The 20,019-nt window shown below is 42.0% G+C and overlaps 1 protein-coding gene across 1 annotated transcript in view; it reads left to right on the top strand.

Annotated features, from left to right (window-relative positions):
• The window catches only part of scfd2 (sec1 family domain containing 2), an 85,916-nt gene that overhangs the window by 1,918 nt on the left and 63,979 nt on the right, over window positions 1–20,019 (top strand). The window contains exons 3-4 of the mRNA XM_053430279.1: window positions 9,932–10,059; window positions 16,042–16,217. Of these exons, the coding sequence (XP_053286254.1) occupies window positions 9,932–10,059; window positions 16,042–16,217 (304 nt within the window). The remainder of the gene's footprint in view (window positions 1–9,931; window positions 10,060–16,041; window positions 16,218–20,019) is intronic.

Raw genomic sequence — 20,019 nt, 5'->3', positions numbered from 1 at the left:
TCATTCCAATTGGACTCGAAACAGTATCATTTGACACCATGTTTTTTTTGCTTAAATGTCCTTTTGATATCCTCCTCTGGAGCCACATTCACGTTCTCACGCACACCTGAAAACCCACACACACTGCACACAAGCTCTTGCCAAAGGGCACGTGGGGGGTGCGCATTAGCATTGCTACCTCCGCTAGCATTCCTTAGGCTTAAATCACAGAGTAAATGACACAGTTTTGAGTCAAATTTGAATGTTGGGGCTTCGGGACACTTGGATGACACCACACGAGAAGTATGGAGGCCATTTTTCTGTGAACAATCCCATTACCATATGAACAGATAGCAAGGTCAAGCCGTGTGTTTTCAAGAAATGAGTCCCAATAGATGGGACTTGTCTGGGTGCAGCTTTTCTCTCTCTGCCCTATCAATAATTAGAACCAAGTTTACGGAATGTTTTTCTATGCAATCATTAAGCTCTTCATATTTAAGTTCCCTCCAGGCAGAAGAGGTGAGTTTTTGTGCTAAAAGAACTGCGCTTCCCATTAGGAGGGCAAGACCAAGCTCATTAAAAGGTCTGTTGTAGTTTCTGCTTCAGATAAGTATACTGTCTCAGAAAGTCTTGCTTTCTTATTACAACCAATTAATTTGATACCATATAAATTAAGTCAAAAGAAAAATATTATTAAGGAAGCCCTCAGTTCAAATATACCATCTGGTTTCTGCCTTTCTGTGCTGTCTCTGCATGTTCTCCCTTTGCTTGTGTTTGCTATACTGAGCTATGATTAAAATGTCCATAATTATGAGTTTAGTTTAATAGCACAGCAAATATTTGTATTACTGCTGACAAAGAGGGGATGTTTTTGTCTCAGTTTGTTTGTTTGTCAGCAGTATTGTACTAAACTAAATGTTGGTGCATATCAAGACCAGGGGGGCGGATCCAGTGATTTATTTGTGTCACTTTCTTTAACACTGTGAGGTCGGCTGTTTTTCAACATTTTCATCGATTTCTCAGAGAATAATTCATGGATATTGATGAAAGAAATAAGACATGTCAGGCAATATCATGTGACTTATATTAATGAGTGTGAGGAATTTGCATTGTGATTTGGTTTAACATGATTAACTTTAGTGGAATGTTTGGCTGTGGCAGAAGTTTGTGCTCTTTTGAATACCATTCTCATTGGTTCTTTATTGATTCTTATCCATTGACAATGGAAATATCAAAATTAAATTTTTTATAAAATTTTACTCCAGTTCCAGATTTGATTATTAAATCCAAATCCTTTCAAATCTCTTCTAAAATATGTTAAGTAGTTTGTATTGGTATAGAATGAAGACAGCCTATTTAAAGTATGTAACAATGTATTTTCCCTCTGACCAGAGGTCAGAAAATATAATCAAATCAAAGTACCAACTTGTACCAAGGTCATAAAAGAACCCATCATTCCTGCTGACATGACCACAGTATACATACATACATACATTTACACACTTACTCCATGTGGTCCAACCTACTTATGTACAAAGATACACTCACAACCCAGCCCCATCCCCCACTGAGTGGGTTGAGTGGCACATGACCAGCAGTAGGTGCCCCTGGTTCAGTGAAGACTGCCTGGAGTCTTGGCTGTGCAGATGCACGTGTTAGGCGCCTGTGGTGGGGCTGTTGTACATGGCAGGGATTAGCTCGACATCATGTGTTCCACTCCCGCTTTGCCCCTTCATGTGGTTACAGGAGGAAAAGACTTTGACTGAGAAGAAGAGTTTTGTGGCTTGAGCTGTCATGCAGTATTTCTGACCGCTTTGAGTTCATGATCAGGCTCAGACATGCACTACGTTGAATGCAGCTGGGCCTGTTCTGAGATAGGTGGGTGGATCATTTGTATTGGAACCACGTTTAACTCTCACTAGTCAGTGCTGTTTAGACAGCTTGTACAGTAGCAGATAATGCGTGCACCGCCAGGAGGAAGTTGCACTGACCCTCAGATGAAGGGGTCAGTTATGGGGCACGTCAACCAAATACCTAACACACACATGAATGCATATCTCAAGTTATTTTAGTGTTAAATGTCTTGGTAATACAACTACAGGTGAGTAGTTTCTGTACATGGATGAAATGTTTTGACTTTGTCGGCCTTTTGGTGTCCGAACAAGCCTCTCTTCTCTCACTGTCTGTCTATTGGAAAGAGATACGTGTATGATGACGATGGATAAAAGACGACGGTTCTGTGCAGATGTCGAGTTCCCAGCATTTAATTTTTGCAATCATTGATCCAGATGTTTCACCAAATACGAAGAGCCTCAGCCAAAAAAACACACTTAAACACGCACACACATCTTAGAACATTGAGACGACCGATCTAGATCTAGTACACAAGCTCTAGCAGGTGCAGGGAGACAGATAGATGAAGACGTCTAGTAAGTACTGCGGTGGGTGCTGTGCTTGTGCGGAGTACATGTCTAATCGGGGCCGGCGGGATCAGTGGGAGCGTTATTGCCTGTGCTATCTCTGAGCAGATGGCCTAGTTGAGCCTTATCACAGATGTTTGGGAGATTGAAGTGCTGCTGAGGCACAGCAAGAACCAAGCCAAGAGTTCCCACTTCATTTAAATGCCTTCAAGTGCACAGCTCGCCACGGACAGAGTTTATGTCAATCATCCTGATATGTTCAAGACAGGGCTCTGTAAATGCATGTTGTTAGAGGTGTACTCTCCTAAAGCATTAATCTCCCCTAATTCTACGAAATACACCAAAGTGCACGTTTCTAAAAGGGACTGTTTTCTTTGCACGATGTGGGCTGTGCAAAACACTGGACCCAGGCTCCGTGTGGTTTGATTGTCTATGTAATAACTCCCCTTCTGCTGCCTGTTTATACACCTATGATTTGTTGAACTATTTTTAGCCTAAACCCACAGCGTGTTTTGATAGGTTTTGTTATATAGACCGACTCAAGCCTTTAAAATATTAGGTAGGGACCTAATTTGGACCTTTTGTATGATATTTCCTTCAGTAATTCCAGGATATTTTTAAAGATTACCATGTCTTAAACATTCTGTGGGTGGTTGTTGATTCTAGCTCTCCCTGCAAGACCCCACACTTACTTTGCAATTACTGTCGTATTGTCTTTCATAACCTGGTGTGAATTTTCCTGATCCGACAACTTGACTTTGACTGTGTGGTTTTAGTAATCATGCCAGGAGAAAGGGTATTTTGTGTGTGGATGTGTGGGCGCGCATACACACACACACACATCTGTGCAGGTTTTTGGTTTCTCTACTCGTACTCGTAATAGTACCTAGATGTACATTATGCATTCTGTATGTAGAAGGATGAAAGTGCCTGTGGACGTGTTTTTTTGTGTGTACGTGTGTTTATCGTCAGGTCCCATCCAGCCCAGTCTGTGTCATTTGCTGTATTTGGCTGCACAGTCCTTTTAATCCTGAGTAGGACTTCTGAACCCCATTGGCAGAGGGCACCAAGTTTCCCTTAGTGTCAGACTGAACCCTGCACCCCCATCATCTGGCTGCCTCGGACCTTGAAACCTGTGGTGAGTAGTGTGTGCATGTGGGCAGAACCGAGTACGGGTGGCCAAGGTGCTCTGGGTCTGCCTCAGGAGCTGCTGAGTCGGAGCCAGGCAGAAAGGGTGACCGCACCCTGCCATGAGAAAACACTGCAAGGCTGCCATCTCCTCAGATCTGCCCAGCAGATCCTGCGTGTGCACCAGGGAGGGAAAACACCTATTTCTGTCCCAGCTGGGAAAAGTGAGCATGAATAAAAGGACGTGCACACTTATTTGTGTTCAGGCCGTGTGGGAAAAGTAACAAAAAGAAGCAGAGAAAGTAGTGCGTGGAAATGAGAGGGCAAATGACAGACAACTGAAAACTGCCAACCCTGTTTTTACACCACCAACAATGAAGAAGAGGGTTTGAAGAGGTGCCACACTCTGTCTGTGGTGGTTCCTTATAGGGTAGAGATAGTTTTGCCATTCTATACTTATGGTGAACAGTGGCATAAACAGTTGAATGAAGATACAGTCTTTCAAGTGACTTATAGACTCAACAACGTCTTTGCATTACTGACCGATAACATGGTCTCCCATACCGGCTGAAAACGTCTTCCTTACAGGAGCTATGATCAATCTAGGTCTGTGATAAAGCAATTTGTTTACACAGTGTGTGTGTGTGTGTGTGTGTGTGTGTTTGTGTGTGTGTGTGAGGCACAACAACATTTCTGAGGGTTAATATATGAATCATGGTTAGTTCAAGGTTAGGGTTAGGCATGAATTAGTCATGGGGGGTTAGGGATAAGCTTTTGGTTAAAGGCTGTCAACAATGAAGGGAAGTCAATGCAAAGTCCTAACAAGGAGAGCTGTGCAGTCTTATGTGTGTGTGTGTGTGTTCAATACACAGTAAGTAGAGGTTGTCATGCCCACAGAAAAGTGCCTTTTCATTTCACGAATAAAACTGCCATTCCTAAGTAAGAATCAATTTAGCTTGTGTTGTTTTTTTTGTTGTTGCTGCAAAGAGTGAAGCTCAAGCTAAAATAGTCACAGTTTAATGTGGAAGCCTTCACCGTTCCCCCTCTGAGCCATATTTGTCTGTTTTTGCAGGAGACTTTCATCTAAGATATAATCACTGTGACAAGTGATTATATCTGCCTAGCCCAGAGGTCAAAGATAGCTTCAGTTGTTTGCAAAAGTGAGTTTTTATCAGTCAGAAAGTGGAGCTTATAGCCACAAGTGTTCTAGATTTCCATGATGTCCCCTGGTACGTCTATGATACCGTCTCTCATTCTTCTGCTGCCTAATTCGGTTTTCACCTCCACTGCAGAAAGAATCTCCGTTTGAAAGCACAGCACATCAGTCATGTAGATTAACATGTACGTTCATCGTCACCATGCTCCCATCAGGACTTTAGTCCTGTGTACTGTCATCTGTTCTGTGATTGGATTTTGCACTGCACAACATAGACTTACAAAAGAGCGTGTGCACATTTACTCAGTGAGATGATAAAACTCCCCAATAGACGGCAGCGTACACCTGCCAGTCCGACTTCTTCAAAGAGCCTCTGCTGCTGGGTTTCATTTGAAATGTTAAAGAAGCCAAGACACATGAGGGAAGGAAGAGACTCCTCTATAACTGCCTATATTTTTGTAATAACTGACATTATTTCACATCTGTATTCTACAATTGGAGCCATCATCAAATGTTATGAACTTTTTCAAACTAGTGCTGTGTCTGTTTAAAACCTGTGGAACAGGTTCTTAGCTTGGCCTGTAAGAAAGAAACTGTAAAACTGACCTTAGAAATTGAGTAAGTAGAGACCTGCAGGACTCAGTCCACTGAACCGGAAGCTGCGCCACCACTGCTGCACAAAGAACTGCTCACCTGTTTATTCAAAGTTATAAGTATGGAAGTATCATGTGCCCGCACTTAATTTGACTGTGCACATTCCTGGGCCTTAAATAATACACATGCCAAGTATAAGGATGAATAGTGCTGGAGACCTGTGTTCACATAGACACAGAAAGACGGAGAGAGTTTTTCCAAACTATCACTGTAAATGTATAAATGCAAATGTAAGTTTACCGTGTAAATTATACATCTATACTTTAATTAACACACTAATGAAATTTAAAGGGTTTCTTTAAAAGTTCATTGTTATCAACTGTGTTCTTTCCTTCAAAAACCTAAATTGTAGTCACAAAGGATTTTAATAATGTATTTTACATATTATTAGAATGATACATTGAGTCATCACTGATTAATGCCAATGAGAGCTCCTGTTACATCGTGTTGGTTTTTTGAGTTTTTTCTTGTGTATCACTCCTCCCTTCCTCACTTCCTGCAAAACTCCCCTTCCTCCTTTTTTTTCTCCATAAATCCATCAGGTCATTTGTCCCTCTTGCCAGGACATACAGACACTCAGGGCCAGGTCTGGTTTTGGTCCACTTCTCCCTTTCCATCTCAAGTAATGTCCTGTTCTACATTGGGATGTTTACAGGAAACCCAGCAGTGTTTTTTGCCCTGTTAAAGACACTCCATAAATTACGTCAACAAGGAATGGGGCTGACCTTGCACAATTCTAGTTGGTTGTTTCTGTTCTATGTAGGCCTGTCGGAAAATATTCCGATTATCTGAATCATCTGCATTGGGAAACAAATTACAGGCTGGTTTATGCAGTGTGCTGAGTGTGACATTAGACACTCTCTATCGCATTAAGGTTACATTAGCATGCATTGGGGAGTGCTGTAGTTTGTGGTTGTGTCATGTTGTACAGATGCCGACAAACACAGAGAAGTGGTGTCAAATAGTTACGAACTCTGAGCTGCTCTGCTCTCTAAGTTTTCGTCCCGTTAATTGTCCTGTTGTGATGCTGGATGCAGTTGTCTTTCTGAAACTGTCAAAGTGATTCTCAGTAGTTGAACCTGCTGCTGGACTTCCACGCAACCCTGAAGCTGCACACGTGTTTATTCAAAGCTCAGCAAAGCTCTACTCGTTATGCATTTCCGAATCATGAATCACATGTCCAAATAGCACCAAATTCAATTTACTTGGATCCTTATCAATACACATGTTAACTGGGAAGCTGACAAATAACGGTTCTCGCGATATGCGTTCATAAGGAGACAGATTTCTGGGATGAGTAGAGTAAATGTCCTTAAATAAAAAATACAAATTAGATTATTTGATTTGAAAGATTTGAATGTTTTTAGTTCCAGCACTCCGTTGCATTGTAGGTCTTCTTTTCATGCTTCATACGGCCCTCACAACCCCATCAGCAAAATCCAAGTAAAAAAAGCTAAAGCTTCTTGCTAAGCTAATTGCTCCGATCCAATGCTTGAAGATGAGCATATTACACTTTTTATCAATTCCTTTTTATAGAGGCTGGGCCATAAATGATGACAATCTTCACATTTTAAATAAAAAGTTCAACCAAGAGATATAAAAGTTTGGGGTATAGTGATACGATTTTTAGAAGTGAGGAGGACATGTCCCTGCCATCCCAGTGGAAACGACAACCTTGAGTTTGACTATGCAGAGAGTTTAACTTTCTGCTCCTGACATTTGAAGATATTAACTTATGAGATTTCTGCCAACGCACAGTACAATAGTATCTGATTTCATTTCACTTGAGGTGCTCAAAGCTTTGAAAAAATACTTTTACATACAGTCACTGCAACATGCCTTCTCAGAAACAATAACCCTGGATACCTCCATATAATTCTCAGACGCCAAGGTTTTATTGGAGTTACTTTCCTCAGTAGAAATATTCCCCATGAAATCTGTCGACAGCATGTAAAGTAGATTATACAGAGAAACTGGGACAGTCTCTGGAAAGAGCTGAACTTTTAAATGTCATTTTTCAATGGTTTGAGTCACCACAAACAAAATTACATTTGCATCTCAAATCTCAGAAGCACACATCTTGAAACCTGTAGAATATAACAAATACTGCGTGAGGAGCTTAATGCTGTAAAATGTAAAATATAGTAAGTTGAATGATCTGAGCATTTAAAGACACATTTTTTCTCCTCTCAGGGGTATCCATCAGTCGTGTGTGTGTTACATGACTCGGTTCTGAATCATGTCATGAATGCTGAATTTAGCAGTGGGAGTGAGCGTAGAGAAATAAACACTGACGCGTGTTTGTACACATGAAGGGGGGGCTGATGAGGGGGCACCGGAATAGGGAGTAAATTTAAGAAATCCTGAGTCAGAACAGTTTGAGCCATTCTTTTCTTCTGCCTCATTCGCTTCCAGGAACACTGTCCCCCTCCTCACCCCCAACACTCATTAAAGACTTGGACAAGACCAGAGGTATTTCAACGCTTAAACAGGCACATATGTGGACATTCTTTCACGTAGTACGTACATCTCCCTTCAAGTTACAGTATGTGGTGCTTACCTGCCAATACACACACACACACACACACACACACACACACACACACACACACACACACACACACACACACACACACACACACACACACACACACACAAAAACATTAGCATACGCACACAAATCTAGTGGAATTCAGTTTGTCCACAAATGGCCAATCTCTTCCGACACTCTCACTCACCCTGTCTGAGCATGTCAGAGAGGACACTGGCTATACTGGCTTCAAAAGTCAAATGCAAGAGTGCCCCCTTCAGGCGAGCAGCCTTTTCATCAGAGAGACTCTGCTTAACGCTTGCAGATGGCCAAGCACACGCACCCCACACCCCCAACCCCCTTTCATAGTATGGTAGTTACTCAGCAAGGTCCCTGGCTGGCTATGGACCCTGTCTCACACCCTGCCAGTATAAACCTCACCCCTCACCCCTCAGCTCAGCTTTACACCCCCCCCTCGGCTTCGTCGACCAAATGGCCCACGGAAAGCGTCAGGGGAATAGGCCGGCTGGGAGGCCCTAGTGTGGGCAAGGAGCCAAATGAGAACCATATTTCATTGACACAGGGTCTCCGTCCTCCACAAACACACGGATGCACAGGGTTGTGTGCAAATGTATACAGATGCATGGTTAAAGCATCTTCAGTCACAGACTCACACACACGGCTGCTCACACATTGCTGGTCAAGGCACACTGTTGGTATTTCAGCCATGACAAATATGTGGGATTTTATGATTTGCGTAATTGTATAAAAGCGTCAAGTACATGGGAGATGTTGTTCTGTTGGATTTACTGGAGTATTTTTCCGAAGTGACACCATGTCGTAGCTCTTGGGCAATAGCTGCAGTGAAGTACTTATTACTCACATCTTAATCACAGTTTAAGCAAACAAACAGGTTGTCACAAAGTACCAGATTTATTTTCTTGTTTCTCCCCAAAAAGTTTTTTCTACCACAATCTGCCTTTACATTACACTGTTGTCCTGAGGTGAGTTGTGTTTGCCGTTCTTTGTGTCTGGCTCTAGTGTGAAGATGGCGGGCGTCCCAGTGTGAGCCCCTCTCCTCCCCATCTAGCCCCAGCCCAAGGTCTGGAACAGATTACATCTGATATTAAACACATGGCAGCAGTTAGAAAGCAGAAAAAGGCGAGAGAAGAAAAAAGTTTTAAAAAAAGAAAGAAAGAAAAACAAAGTGGATTTGTCAACGAGCTCCCTCCTACCTTCCCTCTCTCTCTGTCCTTACCTCCTTTGCTCTCTTTGTCTCCTTCTCTTCACAGTTTCTGGTCACTGCTGAGAGAACAGAGGAGACCATGTCTGCTGTTCAGTGTAGCTGTCAGAGGCAGAGACAGAGAGAGATATGTAGACTGTAGAAGTGGCAGTGGCTTTTTATCAGGACAAGAAATTCAAGAGTAAAAACAGACAGAGCAGTAAAATATGATCATAGCTTGAATTCAGATTCAGGGAACATTTTATAAGAAAAAGTGTCACTTTCTGTGAAGTTAATGATGGTGAAGGTCCTCAGTGACACTCTTTGATTCTCTCATTAAACGACTAAGGGCTGTTTCACTGCTCATGGCAGATGGTAATGGTCTCACACACATGCCTTGTCTCCACTCTCCCTTCAGAGATGTGGATCACAGTGTTTCATAACCTTGCAGATAATGAGACCAGGGACTGAGATAGTATTGGGAGGAGCCCTGGTCTCCAGACTGTCTTGCTGTGTCATTGATGTAAGGACAGCTCTGAGAAGTCCAGAGGAATGTTGGCACACAGACACTTTAGGTGGACTGAGAACATTCCTAATGTTCCCTCTGCTAATTTCAGCTTTTTCCTGTCAGTGGTCCCATCGGGGAGTCACCACTCCCTGGCCAGCAGGCTCTCAATCACAGAGATGAGCTCTCAATCACGTCCATGTGTTTACATTCAGAGGCCCGCGTGCTCTGAGCAGACGGCATGAATAGCAACAGTTGTTTTGCTTGGTAGTAATCACACAACTCCTACTACTGTGTTTTTCCCCATACTGACCTTTTTGATTGTTCTACCTCTCAGGTCACCTGCAGCACAGTCACTGTGGGAGGCCATGCTGACCAGTAAACAAAAAGAGGGGGTGATGGAGGTCCGGCGGCAGTTGGTGGAAGCGGCCAGTAAGGAGAAGCTGCCAATCAAGATGAGCATGGGTAAGATGCAGAGTTCTCATCTCATTTCTCATAGAGTAACACAAATTCACACAAAATACAGAAACTAGAAATAAATAAATTGTAATACTCACATTGAATAACATGAGTAAAAGGTATTTTCCTAGGAGAGAAGTTCATTTTAGTGTTGCATTGTTTTAGTGCAGAACCATAGCGCCTCCTACTGAGATCCAGGATCTCTGCTGTGTATTTGCCCATGTGGCCACAGAGGAAATCTGAACCACATGTTGGCTCTTTGACACGCACTCATACACACACCACACACACACACACACAGACACACGCACACGGTCCTGCGCACACATGCTGCTTTCAAAAACTTTTGTTGTCTGTTAATGAAGCAAAGGGGCTGAAGCCAGGGATAAAAATATGTGTAGGCACGCACAAATTAAGTCATTACATGCACTCTTGTACACTGCCCTTGTGCACATTCACCTTAACGCTAACCCTCTGACTCACCTAAGTAATAGATATACTGCATGTGCGTTAACACACACACAGGTATCAGACTTATGCGCAGGTTAGCATCTGACTGAAAGGGGATGTTAAAAGGGAGGGGCCTTGTGGTCCCTTGGCTCCTATAATCTAAGAGGTAAAAAAGGTCTTGTCTCTTTTAACAAGCAGGTTGTTATGTTGGAGGTCTCTCACACACACACACACACACACACACACACACACACACACACACACACACACACACATATGCACACGACACTCACACCCTGCCAAGCAACTACATACACTTTCACACATTCGTGCTAAACAGCAGCAGCCCTTCTAATTCAGGGCGACAAATCCACAACAACAAGAGGGTAGAAAGTAAAAATAACAAAGAGATTGGAGGGACAGTAAAAGTGAGACGGGATGTAGAAGGTGTAGCATGAAAACTGCTCCCGCCTGCTGACTGACAGTGTGTTGACTTAATGTCTTTGCCGAGAGAGAAAAAAAGAGAAAAGTGGGGGGAGTGGGACCAGCGTCAAACTCCTCACATACACTGAACCATTATACCCCACTGGCAGAGGACCAGACTCCACAAAGTCCCCTGAGCTCCTGGCGCACCCCCACACAGTTCTCATCCCTACCCACCAGTACCACCAGCCGAGATCTCAATCCATCATGCTCTGCTCATTGGAGAACAGACTGAACCCAGTAACACAAAACGCTTAGCGTTAATACCTGTCTGCTCTCTCAGTGCCCACTCAATCTTGAGGAGAGTAGAATTTTCCACCCTACATTCTCACCCTGGTGGGTTAGAAACCAGAGTGAGTGGGTTAGAAAATACAGTGTCTACAACAAGCCTAGCCTTCTCAGATACACACTGACCCAACTTGGCTCCTTTTCATCACAACAGGATAGAATCATCCAGAGAGAGACAGAGAAAATAATCAATTTCTCCGAGCTGGAGTTTGACTTGTTATGTTTCCCATAGCACAATGGGATGATGAAATTCTCTCGCTGTGTGTTTGTATGTGAGAGCGAGAGAGTGTGTGTGCAAAGATGTGGTTGTGCAGAGTCCATTTAGTGTTTATCTTGGGTGTTTTTGCTCTTAGCGGGGAATAAGTTAGACAGCTTTGCTTTCATCGTCCGTAAACGTGCTTTTATCTGTCCATCTGCGTGTGTGTTTATGTGTGTGTATACATATGCGTGCATCACAAGCTTATACAGTTTGTGTGTGTACTGTGTGTTCTGATAGCACAGTGTAAATGAGATGTGTTGTCAGGACCTCTCTCCCTGTGGTGCGCTCTAGGAGTTTTCACAGCAGGGATTGTATTCATTATTTTTTATATTGAGATTTAGGGCAAAGGAGCACATTTAGTTTCAAATGAGCATTTATTGTGTTTCCAAAAAAATGCTTTTGCACTTCATCTAATACTTTATTCGGGGCTTTTCTTCTTAATTTTAAAGAATCGTGCCAAAATGAAGCATATTTTGGGACCTTTACGGTTCTATACAGTTCTATGCAATAATAGCAATCAGTCAGTAAATGATGACATTATTAATGTGTTTTAATTGATCATTTTTTAGAGACATACATGATGCCCACTGATCATGTGACAACTTTGACAGCATCACATTTCAAGTCACTCCTAAACCGCTCACATGGATTTTTACATTTATGAATAAAAGAACAAGTCTCAAATCATTTATTGACAATTATTTGTGATTAAGGCTTAGTGATAAAAAAAAAATATCAATAATTATTCATCAACAGCAATATAAAAAAGTTCAATATATGTCGTTTATGCATTGTGCAAGCACAGCGAGGAGGTATAACACATGACTGGTACTAATGTTCTACCACAGATTTATAAAATATGTGTCATTTTCCACTCGTAAAGAAGATTTTACAAAAAACAACCTTCAATCAAGATCAATGCTTATGGTCATAGTTATCGGACTTGACTGACATGACATTTTTTATCTTGAACATGTTTTAGTCACATTTGTGATTATAAGAACTTAGTGTCTTTGATGTTCTACTTTGTTATTTGGAATGGTGACATTAACACATACCTCACGCAAACACATGAGCCATGCCAACAGTTTGGCTTTTAGGATAGCAATGTTGTTGGTCGGTTTCCTGCAATGATACAAACAGAAGTACCACAACAGCTATTAAAATTATTTAAATGAGCCGTTGACATTTTTCTCGAATTCGTAGTTTGACTAGATTGCTATAAAATATGGTGATATGTTTCCTTTACGGTGATTTGAGATAACTTTTCACACTTCAGGGTTATTATTTTATTTTGTCCAACACTTTTGTTTTATACCAAATTGCTGCAAACCTAATGACCCCATTTACATACACTTGTAACTGAGGAGAAACCACAGATTTCTTTTTTAAATCTACGAGTTTCGTTTTTGCGATGTAACTGCCCTGTTACTCTGACCTCTCCCAATTCTTCACAGTACAGTACTGAAAGGGGCCCCAGCATGCATCCACAAATAAAAGTTCCAAGACTTTCCTCCTCTTCGACTGCATAAATAAAAACCTCTCAGCCTTCCTGTGTCCCCCATCCATGTAGAATTACTTATGAGTCTGTCCAGCTGCTGAGGCAGGTCACCACTCGGCTCCAAGCAGACAGCAGACATCACTTAGCCTCTGACTAACCCTGTGCACCTCAAATGCAAGTCATCTTCCAGTAAAGGGACTAAATCACCGTTGGCCCCTTTTTGCATTGTTCAGGACTTTGATCGTGGCCGAGCCTCAATTGCCATTTCTGCACATCAGGTTGGACTGGACAAGACCTTCCAACAGTTTATAGCATGGGACTGAAAATGTGATTTGTTTTATTGCTGCTCCTGCAATAAATTCACCTCTAGGACCATTAAAATGGGGAAAGGGTTCACGTTTGTCAAGACAAACACTGTATTATACTGTATAGTATCAGTAGTGGACAGTGACTCCATTACTGAACTTAAGAACACATATGAGGTACTTGTACTCAACATAGGTATTGGTATTTTAGCAACTTCATACTCCACTATTTCCCAATGGAAATATTGTACATTTTACCCCACTGCATTTTTCTGACAGCTTCAGTTACTTTTTTAAACCATGTATATCCAGATGTGTTAATGCTGAATGTTTGAGACAGAATGAAGGATTAAACTTTCTTTGTGTTGACAAAATATCAAATATATCTTTTAAAATGTCCCTTGGAATTCATCATCACAAAGCTGAAAACTGTTGACGGTTGCATTGTTATTGAATAAACTACTCAACAGTATATGAAGTACTTAAATGAGCTCCAGCTATTCAGATACATCTAAAGCAGTAAAATATAACTGCTGTAGATGTTGTATTTTTATAGAAACTACACATTTCTGTAGTTCTAATGTTAATCCAAAAATATCAGATTAAATAGTAAAACAGAAGTAGTTTTACTTATCATACTTTAACTACATTTAGCTGATATTACTCAAATACTTTTACTTATGTGAAGTTTTGAATCCATGGGTAATGTTTGTAAATATTACTTTTGTGATTATTTTAAAGGATCTGAATACTTCTTCCACACAGAGCTGTTGAACAAACAGAGAAGTTGAACATCTACTGTACCAGAAACAATTATGCTTCACACCGATATTAACATAACATAACATAACATACTAATGTTTTCAGTCACCGTTAATTTAAGAACGTGACATTAAATGCACTTACAGTTCCCTGTCTGTACATAATTCAATTGATTAAATGGAAGTACATCGTCTTCTTACATGTAGTCTCTTATTTATTAGTGTAAGAATTACAACCTTTCCAGTCCTGCTTCTTACTCAACTCCAGAAACACTCTATGAAACCAGAGCTCAGCTGAGCTTCATTTTGCATCTGGCAACAAGATGCCTGAGGAATCACAGAACTTTTCAAGGGAACTTAAGTGACATCGATAAGAGCTAAGGCTCGGCCAGGGCTGTTTGATTGTATAATAGAGAACAGGTCTGGGTGGCGAGTTCTTCTTTCAGCGTTTTCTTTAACATGTTCCCGGTCTATAACTTTAAAGTCTGATCACATTTGGCCTAACACTGCACCGTTCTCATTGCCTCATATCAGGTGAAATTATGCTTGGCTCTGGCTTTGGACCTTTTTCCTGGTTCTAAATTATGGTTGGCACATCAAGCTCGGTGAACCATGGTTCCAACTGCCTGGAGTTTTTATGGCGGGATTTGTTCACAATAAAGCTTTTCAGGATTTGGAATATTTCTGGACTGAAGCTTATTCTTTAGAAATACTTGAAACTTGACTCCCTTTTGTAGACGTTTCTTCTGTTTTTCCCCTCAACACACTGAATCTTTCAGCTCACTTTGGAAAAGATGTTTCTCAATAGGGGACTTCAGAAATCTGTTTTGCTGTGGGGTTTACTTATCAGCCCCTGTGAATATTAGTTTTTACTCGCTTCCCTCGATGATTCCTTTTGGAAAATATTTCACAAATGTAGATCCACTTTTACAGTTTCAAAAAAATTGTTTTCATTCCATTTTGTGTGCCTTGATTCCGTATTGTATTTAGTAATATGAAGCTTTCCGCTGTATTTTTCATCCTGCCTGTCTGTTTCTCTTCTAGTCATGTGTTTGGCCTCGCTAAAGAAAACACTGGCCATGTAGTCCAACAGGAAATACTCCCACATCTGGTGCTGGTTCAGAACATCAACATGAAGAAGTGGGCTTTATGGGGAGTTAATGTGCCCCCTCTCTATCCCAGCCCCTGACACAGCCCCACGTACCTCCAGGCCACCATACACACCCCCCTTTAGGCCTTACAGCCTTTACACCGCTCTTCCTGTGTCTCTGTGAATCTTCGTGGGAAGGGCGGGCGAGGGAGGGGGTTCCTAAATGGTGTGAGGAGTCCAACCTCTTTCTGGTGCCTTTTATAAATAATTCATCACTGATTTACAGTATTAGTCACACTTAAGAAGGGCACTAAGAGCTCCTATCTGTATTGGTGCACCTCGGCTATATGCACGCACACATTTATATATAATCTCGGTGATGTTTAGTCATATACTGTGACTCATATAAACATTTCACTGAAAAGTCTGACTGTAACTCTCAACCTGCTCTTGCACATATAAAACGTATTGCTTCCTGGCTGGCAGAGCCCCACTCACACACATACACACCTCTGCACGGCTTGTGCTCTCACTCAGCCTGGGGAGCTTTTTGCTCATTAAGATAATATTATTGTCTGATTTGGTATCAGTCATCCACCCTCTTCCCTAAACTGAGTAGATGATATTTATTAAAAAGGCTGTTATGCTTGGGAAAAGGTTGTCTATTTGTTCTGTTTTCACACTCCATTCTTCCCATCAGGAGGAATTATTGTGTATTTGTGCTTGCATGTGTTTGAGTATACAGAGTACAATTGGGGCCTGTATATACTGTGTGATGAGCTTTTGCCAATGTTGATTGATGATTTTTTGATGACATAACATTTTAACAGTGTCTTCTTCTCTCCTTGCAGGTCGTGTGACCCCTGAGCAGCTGTGCTCCTACACGCAGCTGTTTCGGAACAGTTGGGGCGCTCTGGAGAGTCACTGCGGGTTGCTCCAGCTGGGCCTGGCCACGGCCCAGACACTTGGCCACCCCGACCTTCCCCGCTGGGACTCCTGCCTGGCCTTCGAGCGCCTGCTGCTGCAGGTCCGTCCTCATCTTAAACAAACCTATTGTCCCTTTGTTTTAAAGCGAATGGCAAAATAAGTTTTTTTTCCGATAGTCTCTTTATCAACAATATTTCTGAGGAACGCAATTATCTTTTTTATATTAAGGAATGCAGATCTAGAACTATCTAAAAGTATGTACACATTATTTTCAAAGTTATTCCAAAACCATGCCACCCTGATAGAATTCGGGAGAAAAACTGTATATTTACTGGCAGTTAGTGATTAACCTGATGATTATTCTTTTACATCTTTCCCTTGGTAAATATTTTATTGCCATAGCTCTGCAGGTAAGTGGGTACTTGTGGTTCTCTAAACGGTGGCCAGAATGTTGTGTTAACTGACACAGACAGGAAAAAAACGCAGATTCCTCTCCTTTATAAACAAGGTCAGTTATGTTTGTAGGGAAAACATTCAGATCCAGTAAACACTGTGAAAAACAAAATTCCAGATTTCCACTCATGCTATTTAGGGATCTAGTTTACAAGGCCAGACTGAGGCGGATGTACACGTGTGTTAGACTTTTGAAAGGTCAACATGCTTGTGTGCTAGAGATCACCAACAGAGGAGATGAGGGAAAGTTTGATTGTAGGAATAAATCAAACCCCAGACCAGCCAAACAACACTTCTTACTCTAACATCTTATTCCAGATCTTAACCTGTGATCAGTATGTGTTCTAAACCCTTTGTATCACCAGGGTTACCAGCTAAACAGCACTATACTATGAGCTAACTAGAGCTAAAGCCATTTCCCCTGTCTCTTACCTTTCTATTTTCATTGAGTCTTTTCATATTCCTGAAGCTGTAGTGTAAACAGTAGGACAGCAGAGTATTTAGGAGCTTATTAAACTAAATCACGGAAAAATAAAACAAGCTTGCAGCAGTGCCCCATGCCTAATTGGAATTTGAAAACAACCTCATAAACCTTGGACCTCAGCTGGGGCCATTGCTGGTTTATTAAATAAAGGAAGAAGACTTTAGGGCTTAAAGTTCCAGTATTCATTTACTCCATGACTCCACTTTGATCCTCTCCTCCATGGTTCTTCACTTTACGTGGATCATTCGAAGTACAACGTTCTCACCACTTTGTTTAGTTTCAGTCTCAGAACCATCAGGCTTCTGAGGTGACTGTGCTGTCAGGTATAAGTGGGTCGGGTTAAACTGATGGTGACTGTGTTAGTAATAGACAGTTGTTGTATTTAGCTTTGGGATAGCATACAGCACTTGGCCTAGATTCAAAGTGGCATTCTTCAGGAATCAAATCTCATAATCGGGCCTTGAGCGCAATGTGAGAGCTGGTGTTTGCAATCAAAACGGGCCGGAGTTTTATTGCGATATTAAAGGAAATGAGCTGTTTGTCCTCTGTGCCCCCTGTGTTTATTTAATTTTCATGCGACGTTTACGCATTGGCTCGACATGGACAGAGAGAAGTTAATTACATTACAAAATGGCGGGATGAAACGCCTTTCAGCTCCGCCTGTCGGTCAAGGCTGTGTTTGCTCTGCCTTAGTATGTGAGGGATGCTGTGGGCACCACTACGCAGAGCTGGACACTCCATTGGTGGTGAACAGTTGGAGTTTATTCAGGCCAGCTCGTCTGTGGTGCACAGTGGCCAGTGGCCATACTGAGGCAAAGGGCTACCGAGTTCATGGGCCGGCCTGGTTCATTCCACTCCAATGATTTGTCTGTATAAAAAATGTGTTTACTATTTTGTGACTAAAACTACAACATGTTTACCAAACATTGTATATAAAGTGGACAACGGGACAGGTCCCCAAAAGTGAAGCCAGACCGTAATGATCGCTCCTGGTGGCTGGCTGCAGTATAGATCATCAACTCTCCTTTTTAGTGGATTGAAAATGGACTAAATTGAAATTATTATTATTATCAACATTTTAGGTAGCTATTATAACACTGAGTTTTGCTAACATGTACATTTTCATGGTAAATATGGTTTTATTTACTTATATGATGACTGAAATTTGGTGAAAATTCAGGATTGACTGCTGAAACTGAATCGCGATTAGTTAATTACTTTTATCAGCTGGACCTTGATACTGCGGCTCCATCCCCTGATGGCCACGAGTGATGTCATCTGTACAACGTTGGCAGTAATTTATCCCGGTTATTTTGACATCATTTTTTGGATGGTCAATTTTGTATTCAGTCTACAGCTGTGTCCCAGTCCTTAGGCTGCCAAGACTCCAAAGTGAGACAGTCTGATCTTCTAACATGTGTACCATTAGCTGTTTGGTGGAGTTAAAGTGTGATATCTAAGCATTGGCCATCTTATTGCTTGCCGGCCCCGGTGCTTGGCACACTGCTGTATGCCGCGACTAGACAGTCCTAGACTGCGGCCTCTTAGTATGTGGCCCCTGAATTGAGAACCAGCTGATCTGTGCTACTCATGAGGTAGTGCTTTATTATCCTGTAACCCATGTAAAATGTTGGAAAACGTTTGGTGCTTTGGCAGACTTTTAATGGCTGCCTTTGCCAGTAAGACGATATACCTGGGAGTTTAATAAGATTTCGGCTCAGCTTTGGTTATGCAGGATGACATGTTAGTTGGACTTTGATATACAGTGTTTATACTGCAGTTAGATTTATTACCCACACAGTATACTACTTATATTTATGTGAAATGGCCAAATATCTTCTTTGCTGCCACTGCCACCCTGCCTGTATCTGAACCCCCACCCCTGCTGCCCTTGGCCCTGGCTTACCTGGCATGTAACTGGCTGTTTGGTCTGAATGGGGCAGATTGAGCAGCCTTGGTCCAGCTCCAGCCCACAGTTAGAGAATGTGTCTGCTAGACATGGTCAGCGCTGCTGTGGCCCAGGCAATACTCAACAGACTCCCTCTTTCACCGCTTCCCAGAACATCACAGGCGCTACGCACTGCCCTCCCATCAACAGCCCAGTCAGAGCCTCCCCTTCACCAAGCTAAGCCTGCACACTGCTACTGTACTTCTCTCCCAAAGAGAATTGACTCGGAACAAGTTGCAGCTATAAATTTCTGCTAATGACAGACATTTTAAGAGCAGTATGGTCTTTGAATGTCTGTGCAGCCACGTCACTGAACATGAGAGCGATTACATCAGTGCAGTAGAGAGGAGCTAACCTCTCTCACCCCGGCCTGTTGCTTTCCTCCGCCGGGATTACGAGGGCATGACTCTGCAAACATTCAAGCTCCAAGTTATTACTGGTCACAGCACAGCTCAGACAGAAAGCTGCACTCGTCTGCACTGGTCCCCCATCTCCCATGGGTCAAGCAAATTGCCTACCTGGTTCATATCTCTGTCTCTATGGTATATTTGTGTTTATGTTTGAAATACTATGTAATGTATATAGGTTTAAATAGAGCCATGAGCCCAAACCCAACGGGCTTCGTATTAATTTCATGAAAATAGAATTCCGTGGCAGATTTTATTTTTAATAAATTCACTCATCATTTATCTTCACATAACATAATTTCCAAATCTACTGTATATGCTGCCGTGTCATGTATACTTGTATACAGTTTGTTTATATAGTAATTGCATACAAGTATTCAGCCTGATAATCTTGTCTGTTAACCCCCTACCTCTGCCTAAAGACTCATGACCCTTCACCTCTGTCCCTCAAACCCTCTTGGGCATTAACTGACCTGTAGAGGTCTGCATTGTGTTAGGATCCTGGATAGCATCATTTCTTATGGCGACAGAGGAGGAAAATGTTGATATTCTTCCCAAGCAACCTCTTCTTATCTTAGCTGCATGCCACAGACAGACAGGGGGCTGTAAG

Source organism: Pleuronectes platessa, chromosome 9, assembly GCF_947347685.1.
Source record: "Pleuronectes platessa chromosome 9, fPlePla1.1, whole genome shotgun sequence".
NCBI classification, from domain to species: domain Eukaryota; kingdom Metazoa; phylum Chordata; class Actinopteri; order Pleuronectiformes; family Pleuronectidae; genus Pleuronectes; species Pleuronectes platessa.
The sequence above is the reverse complement of the archived record's forward strand: the minus strand, read 5'-3'. Positions and strand labels throughout refer to the sequence as shown.